At 47.2% G+C, this 18,612-nt stretch overlaps 1 protein-coding gene across 1 annotated transcript in view; it reads right to left on the bottom strand.

Moving 5' to 3' along the window:
• The window catches only part of CMTM7 (CKLF like MARVEL transmembrane domain containing 7), a 67,823-nt gene that overhangs the window by 46,724 nt on the left and 2,487 nt on the right, over positions 1-18,612 (bottom strand). The window contains 1 exon segment of the mRNA XM_017887684.1: positions 18,321-18,569. Coding sequence (XP_017743173.1) covers positions 18,321-18,569 — 249 coding nt within the window.

Genomic DNA, 18,612 nt, shown 5'->3' with positions numbered 1-18,612 from the left:
TACAAAATGCTGAGAATCAGAGGGTCCCACCAAACCGACTTTAATATCCAACAAAGGCACCGCTCTGTCCTGGACTCTCCACAAATGTCAAGGTCATGAAGAACAAGAAAGACTGAGAACCTGTTCCAGATTGAAGGGAATTAGAGATGTGACAAGTGAATACACCTTATGATCTGAGATGGGATCCTAGACCCAAGGACATTAGTGGGTCAATGGCAAAATCTGAGTAAAGCTTGTAGATAAGGTAATAGCATTTGTGTTATTAATTTCCTGATTTAAGTCACTGTACTGCAGTTCTGTAAGAAGGGGTCTTTCTTCTTAGAAAACGCATGCTGAAGTGCTGATGGACGAAAGAGCATGATGCCTGCAACTCACTCTCAAATGGTTCCGAGAAAAAAATAATAGCATGTATACAAATGGAAAACAATCAAACAAATGTGAAAGGGTAACAAACGGAGAACCTGGGGGAAGGATATATGGGGAGTTTTTTGTGCTGTTCTTCAAAAGTTTGTGTAAACCTGGGATTATTTATAAATAAAAAGTTACAGCCAGGCGCAGTGACTCATGCCTATAATCCCAGCACTTTGGGAGGCCCAGGCGGGCCGATCACAAGGACAAGAGGTTGAGAGATTGAGACCATCCTGGCCAACATGGAGAAACCCCGTCTCTACTAAAAATACAAAAAATTAGCTGGGTGTGGTGGCGCGTGCCTGTAGTCCCAGCTACTCGGGAGGCTGAGGCAAGAGAATTGCTTGAACCTGGGAGGTGGAGGTTGTAGTGAGCTGAGATTGCACCACTGCACTCCAGCCTGGCAACAGAGCGACACTTTGTCTCAAGAAAAAAAAAAAAAGAAGTTACAAAAATATATAATTAAGAAACTTAAATCATCCGATACTTCTACAAACACTAAAAAGATAGCAATCAATTCACAACTAGTAGACTAAGCAATACTAACTTGACCACTTTAATACATATGTTTTTGGGTTGCAGTAGCTCATTTTTAAAGATTCTACTAGGGGCCAGGCACGGTGGCTCACGCCTGTAATCCCAGCACTTTGGGAGGCCGAGGCAGGCGGATCACGAGGTCAGGAGATCGAGACCATCCTGGCTAACACTGTGAAAACCCTTCTCTACTAAAAAATACAAAAAAATTAGCCGGGTGTGGTGGCGGGCACCTGTAGTCCCAGCTATTCGGGAGGCTGAGGCAGGAGAATGGCATGAACCTGGGAGGCGGAGCTTGCAGTGAGCCGAAATCGCGCCACTGCACTCCAGCCTGGGTGACAGAGAGAGACTCCGTCTCAAAAAAAAAAGATTCTACTAGGATGCAGTAAGATTTATTTGGCATTCTGATGGTTTGGGGGAATCTGGGGATACTTTATTCATCATCTGTGGAAGGCTAGAAGCAGTGCTTCTTTGGAATGTACTTTCCATCTTTTGCCCCCACCCTGCCATCTGAGAACCACTCTCTGACGTTTTCTTCTGTCTTTATTGTTCCGTTTTTCTCAGCAGAAATTCAAGGACTGCTTCTCTCATTGAATAAGCTATCAAGGAAAAAGATGTACTCAAAGTGGATGAGATGTCATTGCCATTCCGAGAGGTAGACAGCGTGGCTATCACCTCTCTGAAAGTTAATTCCTAGAAATGAGCAAAGCATCTCTAAAAGGAAAAAATATTAAATGTCTACAGTCTACAATGCTGAAGATTTTTAGAATCTGACTGTAATGGAAAATATTTAATTGGTTGTATTCGTTTCCTGTGGCTACTGTAGCAAGCTCACAGATTTGGTGGCTTAGAACAACAGAAATCTATTCTCTCACAGTTCTCAAGGCCAGAAGTCCGAAACACTATCATTGGGCTGAAGTCAAGGCATCAGCAGGACAGTGCATCCTCCAGAGACTCTAGGAGAGATTTCCTTGCCACATCACCACTCTCTGCCTGGCCTTCACATCACCATCACCTCTCTGTGTCTCTCTTACAACGGCACTTGTCATTGGATTTAGGGTCCACCCACATAATCCAGGGTGATCCCCTTATTTCAAGATCCTTAACTTAATTACATGTGAGAAGACCCTTTTTCCAAGTAAGGGAACGTTCTCAGGTTCTGAGGAAGTAAGATACATATTTTGAGGGGCCTTCACTCAACCCACTACATCTGGAAAATAATCTTTTATCCTTAAACTACAGTAAGGCAACAATGTTACAGCAGTGATCACATCCATAAATTCAGGATATACGTCATCACAAACCTAGTAGACTTCCTGTCAGCACGCAGACCCACATCAGGCTCAGGGGATACATGTTCTGCTACAGAGTTCTTTCCTCTGGCCAACATGGTAGCCAGAAAACAAGACGCGCTGCTTGATAATGGGGACACTGAGGAACCCTTGAAAAACCAATGTCACATTATCAACACAAGGGTCTGTGTTGCCTCTTTCACTTTTCCCAGGTGAAACTGTATGTGTCACAAAGGCCCTCAGTCCAGAAATCAAATATCTGATTTGCAGGAAACCTTTTTCTGTGGTTGTGGCCTTAGGGCTTTCCAAGGAGTTGCAAAAGATGTGGTCGAGTTATTTGTGTTGCTGTGATATTCCTTGTAACTCTCCTGTAAAAGGTTGCAGAAATAATTTTGCTTCCTATTGACTTTTATTTTCTGTTCAATAAACATTTTTTCCCTCCTCTGTCTCAAATGAGAGTTGAAAAATATAACTCAACTCTTTCAGTGGACAGTAAAAGTAACATCAAAATCTTGTGAGATGTGTAAGGCAGCTGCCTGGCATGGCAGATCCAGGGGCCTGTCTGGGCAAGAATACAGATAAGCCAGGTTTGCAAGTGGAAGGAAGGTGCGGTCAGATTTGTATGTCCCCAGAGTACATCAGCTTAAAGACTTGGCAGACACCAGATAGATGGGAGGCAATTCTACAGTTCAAATGGCTCCTATGGAATACCAGCAGGGACTCCCTTGGTGCCCTGTTCAGATTCCCAGGTTCCCTTTCACCAAGTCTGTGCATCCATCCCCCAGCTACTGCAGATGCTGCTGCTAACTTGTTATGCTTGCACCCTTCTGCTAGTGGTTTCCATTGGACAACTAGAGCTGTCTGATTCAGAGATCCCTGGGAGTTTATGTACCCTCCTTTCTGGTCTGTAGGCAACGAAAGGTGTACAAAAGCCCAGCTCCCTTGCCTCAGAACAGGGCAATCTTTGTGGTGCAGTTCATTCTCCAGTGTTCCCCATAGAATCAGGCTGAGGCTGGGCTTCTGAAACTCGTCTTTGTCCTCCTCTTTCTACCCTTGTTTTCTTTCCTCATTCAATAAACCAGTTGCACAAGAATCCCCATATCTACTTTTGCTTTTAGGGAAGCTGACTTGAACACTCCGTGTTAACGAATCTTGGGAAACACTAAGAAAAATGCTAGTCAAGCAAGTCTTCTTGTTCCCGACTTAGACTTCTCTGGTTCCTAATATGCTAAAGAAATTTGAGTGGGATATGAGGGCAGTGGAACTCTGAACACTGTCTCAACACTAAGTAGTGTCCTTCTCCATGACAGCAGACATGGAAGACCCCTAAAGCCTGCTGGGAGAAGATCACAAGTTGATGTTTTAGAAGCTGAGTTTCAGAACAGATGAAAAAATGTTCAAACGCATGCAACATTCGGAGCAGGTCCTCCACTTCCAGGAGTTGCTCCTTCTCATATTCTTGTACATACACAAGACTATGATATGTACAAGAGTAACCATTACAGCAGGCTAGATAACAAAAGGGGGAAATACCCTAAACGGCTGTCAATAGGGGACTAGTTAAATAAATACAGTAAATCCATTCTCTGGAATACAATGCAGCTATAAAAAAGGAGGAGAATGAGGACACTTTCTGAATGGATATGGAATTACCTCCAAGTCAGAAAGTTAGGTTATAAAAGTACAGAGCAGTGAGTGTAGGTATGCTCTTATCTGGCACAGGAAGGGAGGCCGACACAGAAGTGTGAAACAACTCCTAAAGGTTACACAAGAAACTGGTATCACCAGTAGCCTCCTGTATATTTCCAGAGAGGAAAACTGATAATTGGGGGACTTTGGTACATTCCGAATCTTGATCATGTAAATGTTACCTATTCAAAAAAGTAAATACAACTTAACAATGTACAACCACAGTTACTGTTTGCATCAGGATTTTGCTTTGGACTTGCTCCAAGAAAACCCCACGGAGAAGCGGCTGACAGCCTGGAGATGGAGTCAGTTTGTATAACTTACAAGATATTTATTTGTTTGTTTATTTAATTTTTCAAGAGATGGGTTCATGCTCTGTCACCCAGGCTGAAGTGCAGTGGCACAGATCAGAGGTCACTGCAGCCTTGAACTCCTGGGCTCAAGCAATCTTCATGCCTCAGCCTCTCGAGTAGATGGGCTCACAGGCGCGCACCACCACACTTGGCTCAGACAAGATAATTAAACTCCCTGACTCAGTTTCCTCATCTGTAAAGTGGGAATACTAGTATCTCATAGGGATATTGTAATCATGAATGAGTTCTTGCATGTAAAACAAGCCACAGGATGCCAAAAGCAATAACTTGACACATGGATTTACTCCATATGAATCTAATGATTATGTGACCAGAGCCCAGTGATAAACGTGGCCACTGCCCCTGCTGCCCCCTGCACTGCTATTGCTCCATCTTCCCTTGCTGAGGAGCAGCCATCAGAGCTCCAGCTTTGATGCAGGATAAAAAAGCTTTTGTGAGTGCGTTAGTTATCTATTGCTCTACAACCAAATACCACAAACTTGGCACCTCAACACAACATTCATTTATCATCTCATAGTTTCCATAGAGGAGGAGTCTGGGCAGAAGTCCACTGTTCAGGGTCTCACAAGACTGCAACAAGAGGTTGGCCAGGCTTGGGGTCCTCTTCTGAGCTCACATGGCTCTTAGTGGCTTTCAGTTTCTTGTAGCCACAGGTCTGAAGTCCCGTTTTCTTTCTTTCTTTCTTTTTTGAAACGGAGTCTCGCTCTGTCACCCAGACTGGAGCACAGTGGCGTGATCTCGGCTCACTGCAAGCTCCGCCTTCCGAATTCACGCCATTCTCCTGCCTTAGCCTCCCAAGTAGCTGGGACTACAGGTGCCCACCACCACGCCCGGTTATGTTGTATTTTTAGTAGAGATGGGGTTTCACTTTGTTAGCCAGGATGGTCTCGATCTCCTGACCTCGTGATCTGCCCACCTTGGCCTCCCAAAGTGCTGGGATTACAGGCATGAGCCACCGCACCCAGCCTGAAGTCCCGTTTTCTTGCTGGCTGAGGTTCCACTCACACTCAAGAGGATGGACTTACACAGGATGTGACTGACTAGGAGTCACCCTCAGGTGTGCGTACCATGGTGGGCTAGTGTGGGGGACTGCTTTCCGTACATAGAGAGACAGCACACCACAGTGGAAAAAGAAGACTTGCTGGACCTAGGTTCAAATGCTGGATCCACAACTTCATAGATGTATTCAACTTTGGATGGCTATGTATTTAACTTTTAACCTCTCAGCTCTGTTCAACCAAAAGGAGGAAAAACTGAATACTTCACAGAGTCATTAGAAGAGTTAAACAGGCTGGGTGCAGCGACTCACACCTGTAACTCCAGCACTTTGGGAGGCCAAGGAGCAGGGATTACTTGAGGTCAGGAGTTCGAGACCAGCATGGCCAACATGGTGAAATCCCATATCTACAAAATTACAAAAATTAGCAGGGCATGGTGGCATGCAACTGCAATCCCAGCTACTCAGGAGGCTGAGGCAAGATAATTGCTTGAACCTGGGAGGTAGAGGTTGCAGTGGGCCGAGATCAAGTCACCGCACTCCAGTCTGGGCAAGAGAGTGAGACTCTGTCTCCAAAAAAAAAGAAAAAAAAAAAAAAAAAAAAAGGAAGAAAAGGTTAAACAAAGGGAAATTGCATGTAAAATCACCAGACATAGTAGAGCAGGAATTGTAACTTTAGATCCCCTCTCTCTTCCCAGTCCTTCCTGGAGGAACTTAGAACTTAAAAATGAAGATAATAATAATGTTGGGTAATGTGAAAATCCTTCCTAAAATATGGCATATACTTAGTCCGTTCAATACCCCAGGGAGGGGTTTTCCCCACTCCAGTTGAATTCATCTCTGGCAAAGGATGAAGTCATCACTAGCACCTGCTGTTATGTCTCATAGCATCCCCTTCTAGATCTGCCACAGCCTGCCTATCAAGCAAGAGCCAAACGAACATACAGTACGACCAAGTAACGGACTGAATGCAGTGATCAAAACACCATTTTCAAACAGCGTTTAATGACACAGGACAATATACACAACATAATCATCATGAAAAAAATACCCCAAATTGTCCTTTTAAGAGCTCAAGTGGTGGACTTGGACCGCCTGGCTCCAAATCAAATCCACCTTCAGTATTTATGACTCTGTGCCTCAGTTTCCTCGGTGAATTGGAGATAATGATACGACCCACCCCATAATATTGTTGTAAGGATTAAGCAAGGTAACACATATAAAAAAATACCTAGCCCAGCCGGCACCGTGGCTCATGCCTGTAATCCCAGCACTTTGCGGGGCCAAGGTGAGCTGATTGCTTGAGCCTAGGAGTTCAAGACTAGCCTTAGCAACACGGCAAAACACTGTCTCTATAAAAAATTAGATAGGCATGGTGGCCTGCGCCTGTGGCCCCAGCTGTTAATACTAGGGAGGCTGAGGCAGGAAGATCACTTGAGCCAAGGAGGTCAAGGCTGCAGTGAGCAGAGATAGCGCCACTGCACTCCAGCGTGGATGACAAAGTGAGACCCTGTCTCAAAAACAAACAAGAACAACCAAAAGCAAAACAAAACAAAACAAAAACCACCTAGCCCAGTGGCTGTCACCTAAAGAAGTCAAAGTGCTGTTATTTAGTTAAGTACCACTCTCACAACTTTAGAGGAAACGTTTAAAGAGGCTTCTTCACAATGTTGAGAGCTGGCGCTGGCTTCTCAGGGAATAAAGGAAATCTGAAGAGGAAGAAGAGACTGAAAGTATTCAGAGGTCACACTACAGTAATTCTGCTTTCCAGAAGGCTCCACTTCACTCTGTACCCAAAAGCATTTAATTACTTTCTCCTTTTCCCCTTCCCATTTATTTCAGAAGGAACTTCATTTTTCTCTTTAAAAAAAATGAGCGGCCGGGCATGGTGGCTCACGCCTGCAATCCCAACACTTTGGGAGGCCAAGGTGGGCAGAACACAAGGTCAGGAGTTCGATACCAGCCTGGCCACATAGTGAAACCCCTCTCTACTAAAAATACAAAAGTTAGCCAAGCGCAGTGGCGGGAGCCTGTAATCCCAGCTACTCGGGAGGCTGAGGCAGGAGAATTGCTGGAACCCGGGAGGCGAAGGTTACAGTGAGCTGAGATCACGCCATTGCACTCCAGCCTGGGCGACAGAGCGAGATTCTGTCTCGAAAAATAAAATAAAATAAAATAAATAAGCATGACACAGCTTTTAAGCTTCAGAGCAACCCTTTGGAAGTAGTAAGTGGAAACTGCGGGTTACCGCCTTTCTGGTTATCAATCGGTCTTTCTAACCATCTGAAGTAAACTGGCAGGGCGCCTGTAATCCCAGCACTTTGGGAGGCCAAGGCGGGTGGATCACTTTAGGTCAGGAGTTCGAGACCACTTTGGCCACCATGAAGAAACCCCGTCTCTACTAAAAACATAAAAATTAGCTGGGCGTGATGGCCGGCGCCTAGAGCCCCAGCTACCTGGGAGGGCTGAGGCAGGAGAATCTTTTTTAACCCGGCAGGAGGAGGTTGCAGTGGGCCAAGATTGCACCACTGCATTCCAGTCTGGGCGACAGACTGGAGACTTTTTTAGACTCCGTCTCAAAAAAACCCAACCAAACAAACAAATAAACAAACAAAACCTTTGCTTAAAGTAAACTAAAGAGAGAGGGCTTGGCAGAGGGAGGAGGGTGAATGCCCCAGGAAAAGGAAGAGCCGCGTCACTGCCCTTGCTGATTTAAACACAAGCCAGGTGAGACGCGTTTTCTGCAGGAGGCTGAGAAGGGCTCTGCTCGCGATTTCCGCCCAGGAACGCGGGGTGCCTGGAGCAGTGCCCGCGTCTCAGGCCCTTTTCCCCTCCGCAGCCCCCAGGCTGCTGCCGGCGCTGGGCTCGAAGCCAGGCCTCTGCCGATCCCAGGAGTCGCCGCGGACGCGGCAAGCCCTGCCAGGGAATGAGCAGCGAGCCCAGGAAACCACTGAGCCAAAGTGGTAACAAAGAAGGCCAGCGTGCGCGGGCGGCGGCCGAGCCAGGCTTCCAGGGCCGCACGCTGGGCCGGGCGCGAGGCAGATGGCAGAGGGGAGGAAACAGATGGCTGTCCAGTGGCGCTGCACAGGAAGCGCCAGGGCTGGCAGGAAGACAGAAGGGCGGCCTTCGCTGCAACGAGAATTTAAATAAATACACCGGCCCACACAGGGAATCCCCCAGGATTCCAGGGTCCTGGCGTGCTGGCGGGGGCGGGGGTCTCTAGGGCCCCTGCAGTGGAGAAAACCAACCCCGAACCCCTCCTCTACCCCCTTTCGCCCTGGCTGCCGGGCAGCCTGGAGGACCTTGGGCTGGTGTTTCCATCCCTATCGCCTCACTCCGACCAGTGATTCCCAGCCGGAGTGTAAGTGGTTATTTGAGGTGTCCTGGATGGGAATTCTTGCCAGTGATTACTAAAGCCTTAAGTTCTGCTGCCTCAATAGATAAGGTCTTCCACAAGAGTGGAACTTCCATTCTTCAAATATATGCAGATAGATACTGAGGCCATTACTTAAGTATGAGAACATTTAAAAGCATTTTTGAATTTTCTAGTCTGTCACTGTTCCTTTTCCAAATCATCAGACACCAAAAATACGATTACAGCTTAAATACTATTACTACTGCACTTGGCTCCTTGAAACTCCTGGATGATAAAGGGGCACTCATTAATTTCTAGATGTTAAAAAGTCTAGAGAATTGTTTTATGCCAGCCACCTGAGTAGGGCAAGAGGCACTTCATTTCTCTCTCGGAAAAGGTCAGTGCCATTTATCCTTAAGAAGTATTTACAGACGTGTACACCAGGATTCTCTACAAGGAGGTTCATCACAGCCTCCTTTGTATGCAGGCAGAACTGGAAGCTCCCTGAGCCACAGTGTACCATGGTACACACAACCATGGTACCTCCATGACTGGCTACGACAGCACTCTTAGAAACCAAACTGCAGACGAACAAAATGCACCACACATTAAACAAACAGCAAGAGAAGCATTTACAGCCACGCATGGTGGTTCATGCCTGTAATCCCAGCACTTTTGGGAGGCCGAGGTGGGCGGCTCACGAGGTCAGGAGATTGAGACCATCCTTGCTAACATGGTGAAACCCCGTCTCTACTAAAAATACAATAATTAGCTAGGCGTGGTGGCCTGTATCTGTAGTCCCAGCTACTCGGGAGGCTGAGGCAGGAGAATGGCTTGAACCCGGGAGGCAGACGTTGCAGTGAGCCTGTACCATTGCACTCTGGCTTGGGCAACATAGCGAAACTCCATCTCAAAAAAAAAAAAAAAAAGAAGAAGAAAAAAAGAAAAGCATTTACAAATATGTATAGAATCATCCTAGTTTTGTTTAAAGCAAAACACCACCAGCCGGGCATGGTGGCTCACGCCTGTAATCTTAGCACTTTGGGAGGCCAAGGCAGGTGGATCACCTGAGGTCAGGGGGTCGAGACCAGCCTGGCCAACATGGAGAAACCCCATCTCTACTAAAAATACAAAAATTAGCCGGGTGTGGTGGCACATGCCTGTAATCCCAGCTACTTGGGAGGCTAAGGCAGGAAAATCGCTTGATCCTGGGAGGCAGAAGTTGCAGTGGGCCGAAACCGCACCTCTGCACTCTGAGATCACACCATTGCACTCCAACCCGGGCAACAGAGTGAGACTCTGTCTCTTAAATTAAAAAAAAACAAAAACCCACCACCAAAATTATGTGTATCTACTATAAAATAGTCTTACTTTTTAGTCTTGGGGAAGAGGGAGCGGGTGAATCTATTTTCTTCTTGTGCTCCCCAAAGTTTCCATAATGAACAAGTATTACTTTTGTTAGCAGGAATAAAGTCAGTAACTGATTTTATTATATTTTATTTTTGCATTTGTTTGGTTTGGTCACTGATGGAAAGTAGTTTCTTGTCAGGAATGGGCTGAGGTCAAAGAATCTTGGCAGTTAGGTTCTTTGCTGCTTTTTACTCTCCAACTTCCAGGAAGTAGGACGTGGGTGTGCAAACTGCACTTGGGAACCAAACTAGACCCCTGCCTCACCCCCGCCATACAGGTCTAAAGCAGAACATAAAGGGGCGGGTCTTTCTGGATGATGCTGGGCTATTCTGTGCTAACAGGTCTATTCACTGCTACACCAGAGGCAGACATCCCCCACAGCTGAATTCCACTTGGCACCGAAGCTGTGAACTCCCAAAGTGAAGCCTGGAATTGCCCAGGCCTCTTAGAGGGTCTGTAGGACCCACTCTCCTGACAAGAAACCTTAGTGTACTCCCCCTAGCACCCAGTCTGGGAAGGTTCCTTCCATCTTATTTCAGACAAAACACCCTTTTAGGATATAAAGTATTTTGCACTGTCAAAATTGCACTGTCAAAATTCCAGTTTGCATTACTATTCTGAAATGAATAAACTGTATATGTAATATAACCCTAATCCCTGTGACAATCAAAAAAAAAAGTTCCATAATATTCTAAAATAACCCCTAGGGGGCAGTACAGCCCCTAGTTAGGAGTCACTTCATGAATGGTGAGTTGATAGGATGTTTTGCTGATTTTTCTTCGACTAAGGACTATATATTCACCAAGATTTGGCAGACCCTGGGGTCTGGTCCCTGCATACCTCCAGTCTCATTCCCAATACTCCCACCCTGTTCTCTCCCCTCCAGCCCTAGAGAGACTCCTCCCTCCACTAAGAGCCAGGGTCCAGGCTCTTTCTTTTCTTTTTTGGGGGAATGGGAAGACAGGGTCTCATTCTGTCACCTAGGCTGTATGGAGTGCAGTGGCGATCACCACTCACTGCAGCCTAGACCTCTGAAGCGATCCTCCCATCTCACCCTCCTGAGTAGCTGGGACTACAGGCACGTGCTACCACACCCATCTAATTTTTGTATTTTTTGTAGAGACTGGGTTTCACCATGTTGCCCAGGATGGTCTCAAACTCCTGGGCTCAAGCCATCCACCTGCCTCGGCCTCCCAAAGTGCTGGGATTACAGGCATGAGCCACTGCGCCAGCCAGTGCTCTTTCTTCTGCTTGTGATGCAATTTCCTCATGCTCACATCAGATGTCCCTTCCTCAGAAACACCCTTCCTAATCCCCAAAAGGTCACACCCCCTAGTATATGCTCTATACCACTGAGTACTTCTCCTTCATAATTTGGAACCGGTTTGTAATTACATATTCATAACCATTTCGATTAATGTTTATTTTCTCTATTTGAGTATAAAGGGGCAGGGGCTCATCTGTCTTCTTTCCACAGTGCCCTAGCACACAGTCGTGATCACCTACTAGTTAGCTGATCACAGCAGGTGATCAACAAATATGTGCCAAATAAATAAATGAACCTCCCGGAAGACATTTAGATTTCCATCACTGCCGCTTGTGAAATACATTCTGATTCTCTGTCCATGTTATGGTTATGCAAATGTCACAGTCTGTTTTGCTGCACAGGCAGAAAGAGTCTATCTTGTTAATAGCTGTATTTCACATAACATAAGATTAAGAGCATAGCAGATGCTCAATGGATAAGATGGCACCCATTTCTAAATGTCTGGGATGGGATGATTAAGATAATTACCCCAATACTGGCTCATTTCTTGCTACATCTTTTTCCTTCCCATCCCTAACATATCACTTATCTCTGACTTAAACATATACTGAATAAAGGCAGTAAAGGGGTAAATGAGCCACTCCCAACCTGAAAAACTTACACTCATCTGTCAAGATGCAATTTAAATATCACCTTTGCCCTCTGACCCTCTTCCATAAGGTGGGCAACTATCAGAACTTTTACCTTCCTGAGCAGCCAATTTTGGTACTTGTTCATCCCCTCAGCTTGTCAGAGGCATCCTAACCAGAGTGACTCCATCTTGAATAAAGGCCGAGAGAAAGCCGAATCTGCTAGGTTACATTCCCGGGGGGTTGGGCACTCTCGGTCACAGATGTTTATGGCTGAGGGAATGAGTTAATAATTTTTTTTTTTTTAAGACAGAGTCTCACTCTGTTGCCAGGCTGGAGTGCAATGCCACGATCTCAGCTCACTGCAACCTCTGCCTCCCGCGTTCAAGCGATTCTCCTGCCTCAGCCTCCTGAGTAGCTGGGACTACAGGCGTGTGCCACCACGCCCGGCTAATATTTTGAATTTTTAATAGAGACGGGGTTTCACCGTGTTAGCCAGGATGGTCTCTATCTCCTGACCTAGTGATCTGCCCGCCTCGGCCTCCCAAAGTGCTGGGATTACAGGCGTGAGCCACCGTACCCGGCCCGAGTTAACAATATTAACTAACTAAATAAAGACCCAGAACTTATGGAAATGTCCCAGTACTTTAAGAAGAAAAAGTATTCTTAGTTTAAGAATAGGTTCTGCTTTTAAAATAATGGCCCACTCATAAATTCTTGCTAAGATCAATAATCACATAGGAAAGTAACAATACTAATAGCTTGTCACAAGCTGACCACAAGCTTTTGTAATAAAGTACACTATTTTTGATAACCTGTATAAGCAAGCATTGTATTTGCAATGGGTGCGTTCCTCCTTTTGCTTTCTGAAGACTCCCTACTCTGTAATTGAGTAGTCTCTAGTAGACTATCTTGACTTCCCTATACTCTACAACTTGCCCCGATTTTTTTTCTGCACGAGATCCAAGAACCGGCTGTTGGGATCTGGGACAAGACCCCTCTTCCCATGACAAGCTGAACCACAGATTACTTGAGGGCAAGAACTTCGTCACAGTCATCTGCTTCTGCACAAATGGAGATGAATGTGGCAGTTATAAATGTCTGCTGAATGAACAAATAGATAGGGAGTGTTGGTAGGGCCACAAGCCTCATCCTGGGGTCTCCTTAATCCCACAGCAAAGATATCTAGACCCCTTCAGACCCCAGAGCATCCCTTTCAGCTCAGACCCTTCAGGCACTCAGGGGATGCCCTTCAGCCCACCTTTTGTGACTCCTGCAGGGGACACCCCTTCTTCTAGGAGTGGATGTGGCGGGAACACCGCAGGGATTCCTGAAGTGTAGCTATTGCCTCCCCACACCCAGTGGCTGCATGCAGAGCACCTTGCCCCTCACACTCATCCACAGGTCTATTTACATAATTACATACCATCCAGTTCACTCATTTAAAGTGTAAATCTCAGTGGTTTTTAATATATTCACAGAGTTGTGCAACTATCACCATCACCAATTTTGTTGTTGCTGTTGTTGTTGTTGTTGTTGTTTTTGAGACAGAGTCTGGCTCTGTCACCCAGGTTAGAGTACAGTGACGCAATCTCAGCTCACTGCAACCTCTGCCTCCCGCATTCAAGCAATTCTTCTGCCTCAGCCTCCCCAGTAGCTGGGATTATAGGCGCCTGCCACCACATCCAGCTAATTTTTGTATTTTTTAGTAGAGACAGGGCTTCACCATATTGGTCAGGCTGGTCTCGAACTCCTGACCTCAGGTGATCCACCCATCTTGGCCTCCCAAAGTGCTGGGATTACAGGCATGACCCACCGCACCAGGCACTGTCACCAATTTTTTGAACATTTTCATCACCGCCAAAAGAAACCCCGTATCCATTATAGCAGTCACATCCCATTTCCTTTCAACCCCTGCTCCCTGACCTAGGTAACCACTAATCTACTTTTTGTGTCTATGCATTTGCCTATTCTGGACATTTCATATAAATGGAATCATATAACACGTGGTCTTTTGTGATTGGCTTTTTTTCACACCTTAGTGTTTTCATGGTTATCTATATGGTTACAGGCATCAGTACTTTATTCTCCCTTGTTATGACTGAATAATATTCAATTGTATGAATGTACCACTTAGTTTTAGTTGCTGCTTATACATTCATCATTTGATGGGCAGCTGTGTTGTTTTCATTTTCTGGTTATTATGAATAATACTATTATGAACACATATGAACGTGTAAGTCTTCATGTGGACATCTGTTTTCATTTTTCTTGGGTAGAGCTGGGAGTAGAAGTGCTGGGTCACATGGTAATTTTTGAGAAACTGCACAGTTTCCCAAAGTGGCTGCACCATTTTTGCATTCTCATCAGCACTGTATCAGAGTTCCAATTTCTTCACATCCTCCACATCTTCATCACTTGTTATTTTCTATTGTCATCTCCGTGGGTGTGAAGTGTTATCTCACTGTGGCTTTTATTTCCCTAGAACTATTAACAAGCAACAACTCTGCCAGAGTTATGAGTTTTAGAGATCAGGCCATTAGGCCTGGATCGGTTCCACCACTACTGCTAACAGATGTGTGACTTTAGTGTCTCTTTAACTCTTTAGCCAGTTTCCTTACCTATCAAACATGTTACTTCACTGGATTCTTAGAAACATTTCATGAGATTATACACACGTTTCATGAGATATACACCATATAAAATGGTATATAGTATATAATTACTAGAACATTATCAAGGACAGTAATAGGGCTAAAAAAATATAGCTATTAAAAAAAGAGTCTCATACAGGTGCAGTGGCTCACGCCTGTAATCCCAGCACTTGGGGAGGCCGAGGTGGACAGATCCCTTGAACCCCCAAGTTCAAGACCAGTCTGGGCAACATAACGAAACCCTATCTGTATCAAAAAATACAAAATGTAGCTGGGCATCATGGTGGGTGCCTATAGTCCCAGCTACTTAGGAGACTGAGGGAGGACAACCACCAAGCCCAGGAGGTCAAGGCTGCAGTGAGCCATGATGACACCACTGTCCTCCAGCCTGGGCAACAGAGCAAGACCCTCTGTCTCTCTCAAAAAAAAAAAAAAAAGAGTCATTTAGCCAGGCACAGCAGCTCACGCCTGTAATCCCAGCACTTTGGGAGGCACAGGCGGGGGTGCATCATGAGATCAAGAGATCGAGACCATCCTGGCCAACATGGGAAACCCCATCTCTACTAAAAATACAAAAATTAGCTGGGTGTGGTACTGCGTGCCTGTAGTCCCAGCTACTCGTGAGGCTGAGACAGGAGAATTGATTGAACTCGGGAGGTGGAGGTTGCAGTGAGCTGAGATTGTGCCAATGAACTCCAGCCTGGCGACCGAGCAAGACTCCCTCTCAAGAAAGAAAGAAAAGGCCAGGCGCGGTGGCTCACGCCTGTAATCGCAGCACTGTGAGACGCCAAGGTGGGCGGATCATGAGGTCAGGAGATCGAGACCATCCTGGCTAACAGAGTGAAACCCCGTCTCTACTAAAAAATACAAAAAAAAAAAAAAAATTAGCTGGGCATAGTGGTGGGCGCCTGTAGTCCCAGCTACCTCAGGAGGCTGAGGCAGGAGAATGGCGTGAACCCAGGAGGTGGAGCTTGCATTGAGCTGAGATGGCGCCACTGCACTCCAGCACTCCAGCCTGGGTGACAGAGCGAGACTCCATCTCGAAAAAAAAGAAAAAGAAAAAGAAAGAAAAAAGAGTCCTTTAAAGCCAAAAGTCAAAACTTGTGACTGTGTCTCTACTCTGAAAAGGAAGACCAAAGAAACTGAATTATCATGGCCAGAAGATTATAAAACTTACACATGTATAAATGACATGTCAAGTATACATATTCACTTAGAAACTCATTTTCTAGTAATGGTGGACCCAGAAGAGGCCCAAGACAAGGGAAGTCATTCTCCAATCGCCTTTGCAGCGATTTCTTAAGACACCGTGTTGGCAGATCTATTGATCAGATCATGATGAAAACATTTCATGAGAAGCTGAGGACAAAAGGGTCAGCCTGTTCAGCATGCAACTGAGAAATCAATGGTCAAAATGAGAGACCCATAGAAAGAGAGCCCAGTGGGTGGCATTAATTTAGCTGCTTCTGTCCTTCCCCAAAGTTAAAACTTGGCTAAACAAGCATTTTCCAGCAAAGAAGACAAATGAACCTCAAATGCCCAAGCAGAGCCTTAGAAAAGAGCAGAAGGGGGAAAATAGGGAGGAGTTAGACAAGAGGCCCAAGCAGATAGCCCTAACTAGGACTCACATGGCCATCCTGCAAGGGCAACTTTGCTCCCAGAGGATCTGATCAAACAAGCCTGCAGCAGTGATGGGGAACCCTCCAGGGCAAGTGTAAGACTCCTCAGCATGGTTTTAAGAGGGGCACACAGAGAAGCAGGAGCCACATAAAGAAATTCTTCAAGTCTTTGTTCTCTTTTTTGGAACAACAGGCCCCACTCTTGTCACTTGTAAATTGCCCCAAGGGCCACAGACCAGAGGCTAGCTGAGGAGCTTAAAATGAGATGGAGATTTCTCATCTCCCAATATCTTTATTCATCAAAATCATGGACCACATGAAGGCCTCTCATCTCCATTACCCTTTCTTTGTACCTTTTTTTTTTTTTTTTTTTGAGACAGGATCTCCCTCTGTCATGCAGACTAGTGCAGTGGTGCAGTTCACTGACCTTCTCGGCTCAATGAATCCTCTCACCTCAGCCTCCCAAGTAACTGGGACTAGAGGCCCCTGTCACCACACCAGGTTTAAAATTTTTTTTTGTAGAGATGGGAGTCTCACTATGTTGCCCAGGTTTCATCTCCATTATGTTTGTGTACCAAACTCATAGACCAACAAGGAGACTTTTCATCCCACAATATCTTTGTCCAGCAAACTCATGGGCCAAGATGGAGGCTTCTGATCCCATTCTCTGTCTACCAAACTCATCCCTTCCAATGCTCAGGAAGGGACCGTCTCACCCCAGCCCTTCTTTTAAGGATGGTGAGATGGGCTGATCTCTTCTATTTGGCTGATCAAATCTCTTAGCCTGGGCCAAAAAATGCCCTGCTCAAACCCAACAATGCTCAGCACCAGATTTTTTTTGTACGTTGCTAAAATGCCTCTATTCCTAATTTTTGGTCTATCTAGACACCCTTCTTAGGGAGGCAGGAACTCAGCGCCCCTTGTCTTTAGGTCTGGCCCAAGCAAGACATGAGGGCCACCTTATGCACACTCAGTGTCTGGAATAGCAGTGCTACGGATGCACAGACGTCCTGTGCCCAACCCCCTGGGGCCAGTCCACCTTAGTAGGCCCCAGCTTCTGGGTCTGTGACCTTGTCCAAGCCCCATACTCCTTTCCCCACACCTCTTTTTGAAACTTACCGCTCCCCTCCCCACCATTCTTGGTGCAAACATTACAATGGTGGAGAGTCACAAACAGCCCAACCCAGTTTCAAAACACATCATACAAACGGAAAAGGTGTTTTTTAAAGAAGAAAAAAACGGGAAGGGAGAAAAGAAAAGAGTGGGGAACAAGAGAATCGGCCAGGCAACGTCTGCCCTGGTAGAAAACCCTTGTGCTGAGCTGGTCACAGTCCAAGCCCAGACACTCATCCTGCCTGGCTCCACGGGTGACTCCCATTCAACAGTCTGGCTCCCCCACATGAGTACCAGCCCCTGAGAACAGGCCTTTCCCAGCTGACCACCTGCCCTCCAGAGTCCCCTGAGACCCGAGCCCTCCCTCGGAACTTGAGAGCACAGGGGACCAGGACGGCCGTCTCAGTGGTCCCAGTTCTTTTTCCCTACCATGGAACGCAAGACCCTCTGACCTCCTCCCTCGAGAGAAACTGCACACACAGCAGGGAAGCCCTGCTGCGCTGGGTTCAGAGGAAAGAGGAGGCCGTGGACGGGGAGGAGGTAGGGTTTCGCTGCCTCAGCGCCGCCGCCTGGGCGACTCTTCCACCCCCGACTCGGGTTCGAAGCGGCGCGGCCCAGAGAAGAGGAAGAAAGACGAAAAGGAACTTTGCCCGTGGCTTCAGTCAGTAGGAGGGTCAGGCTCCGCAGGGGGATGGAAGGAGAAACTTGCAACCCTGGCGACCTGGGTCCGCGGGAGCAAGGTCGGGGGCGGCGCTGGGGGCTGAGCTCCAGCGCGGCGGACTGAGCTCCAGCGCCGGGGCTGCGGCAGTAACTTTCCCGGAGGAAGCCTGCCGCGAACTTTAGCGACGCGGTCCCCCGCCCGCTGCGCGATGCTCCCTGGGCTCCGGCCGGGTCCAGCCGCCTGGCGCGTCCGCTCCCCGACCCCTGCTTTCCCGGGACGCCTCGTGGGACCTCGGCCTCGCGCCCCGCGCTAACTTACCATCTGCGCCACTTTCAGCAGGGCCGCCTGGGTCCGGGGATAGCTGGGGTCCAGCAGCCCCTCCAAGGGGCTCGCGCTGGGCTGGGCCGCGCCGGCCCCGGGTCCGAGCGCGCTGCCGCTGCTGCACGTGGTGCGGACGAGCCCGGCTCCGTGCGACATCGCGCGGCCCCAACTCGCTGGCCGCCTCCCGGGACAGCTGCCCAGGGGCCAGATACGGAGGGCGGACCGGGGGCGGGCGGGGGGCGGGCGCTGGCGAGGGCGGGGCGCCCGGGTCCCTGCCCCGCAGCCGGAG

This window comes from Rhinopithecus bieti, unplaced genomic scaffold (assembly GCF_001698545.2).
Source record: "Rhinopithecus bieti isolate Rb0 unplaced genomic scaffold, ASM169854v2 scaffold_17429, whole genome shotgun sequence".
In the NCBI taxonomy this organism is placed as follows: domain Eukaryota; kingdom Metazoa; phylum Chordata; class Mammalia; order Primates; family Cercopithecidae; genus Rhinopithecus; species Rhinopithecus bieti.
The sequence above is the reverse complement of the archived record's forward strand: the minus strand, read 5'-3'. Positions and strand labels throughout refer to the sequence as shown.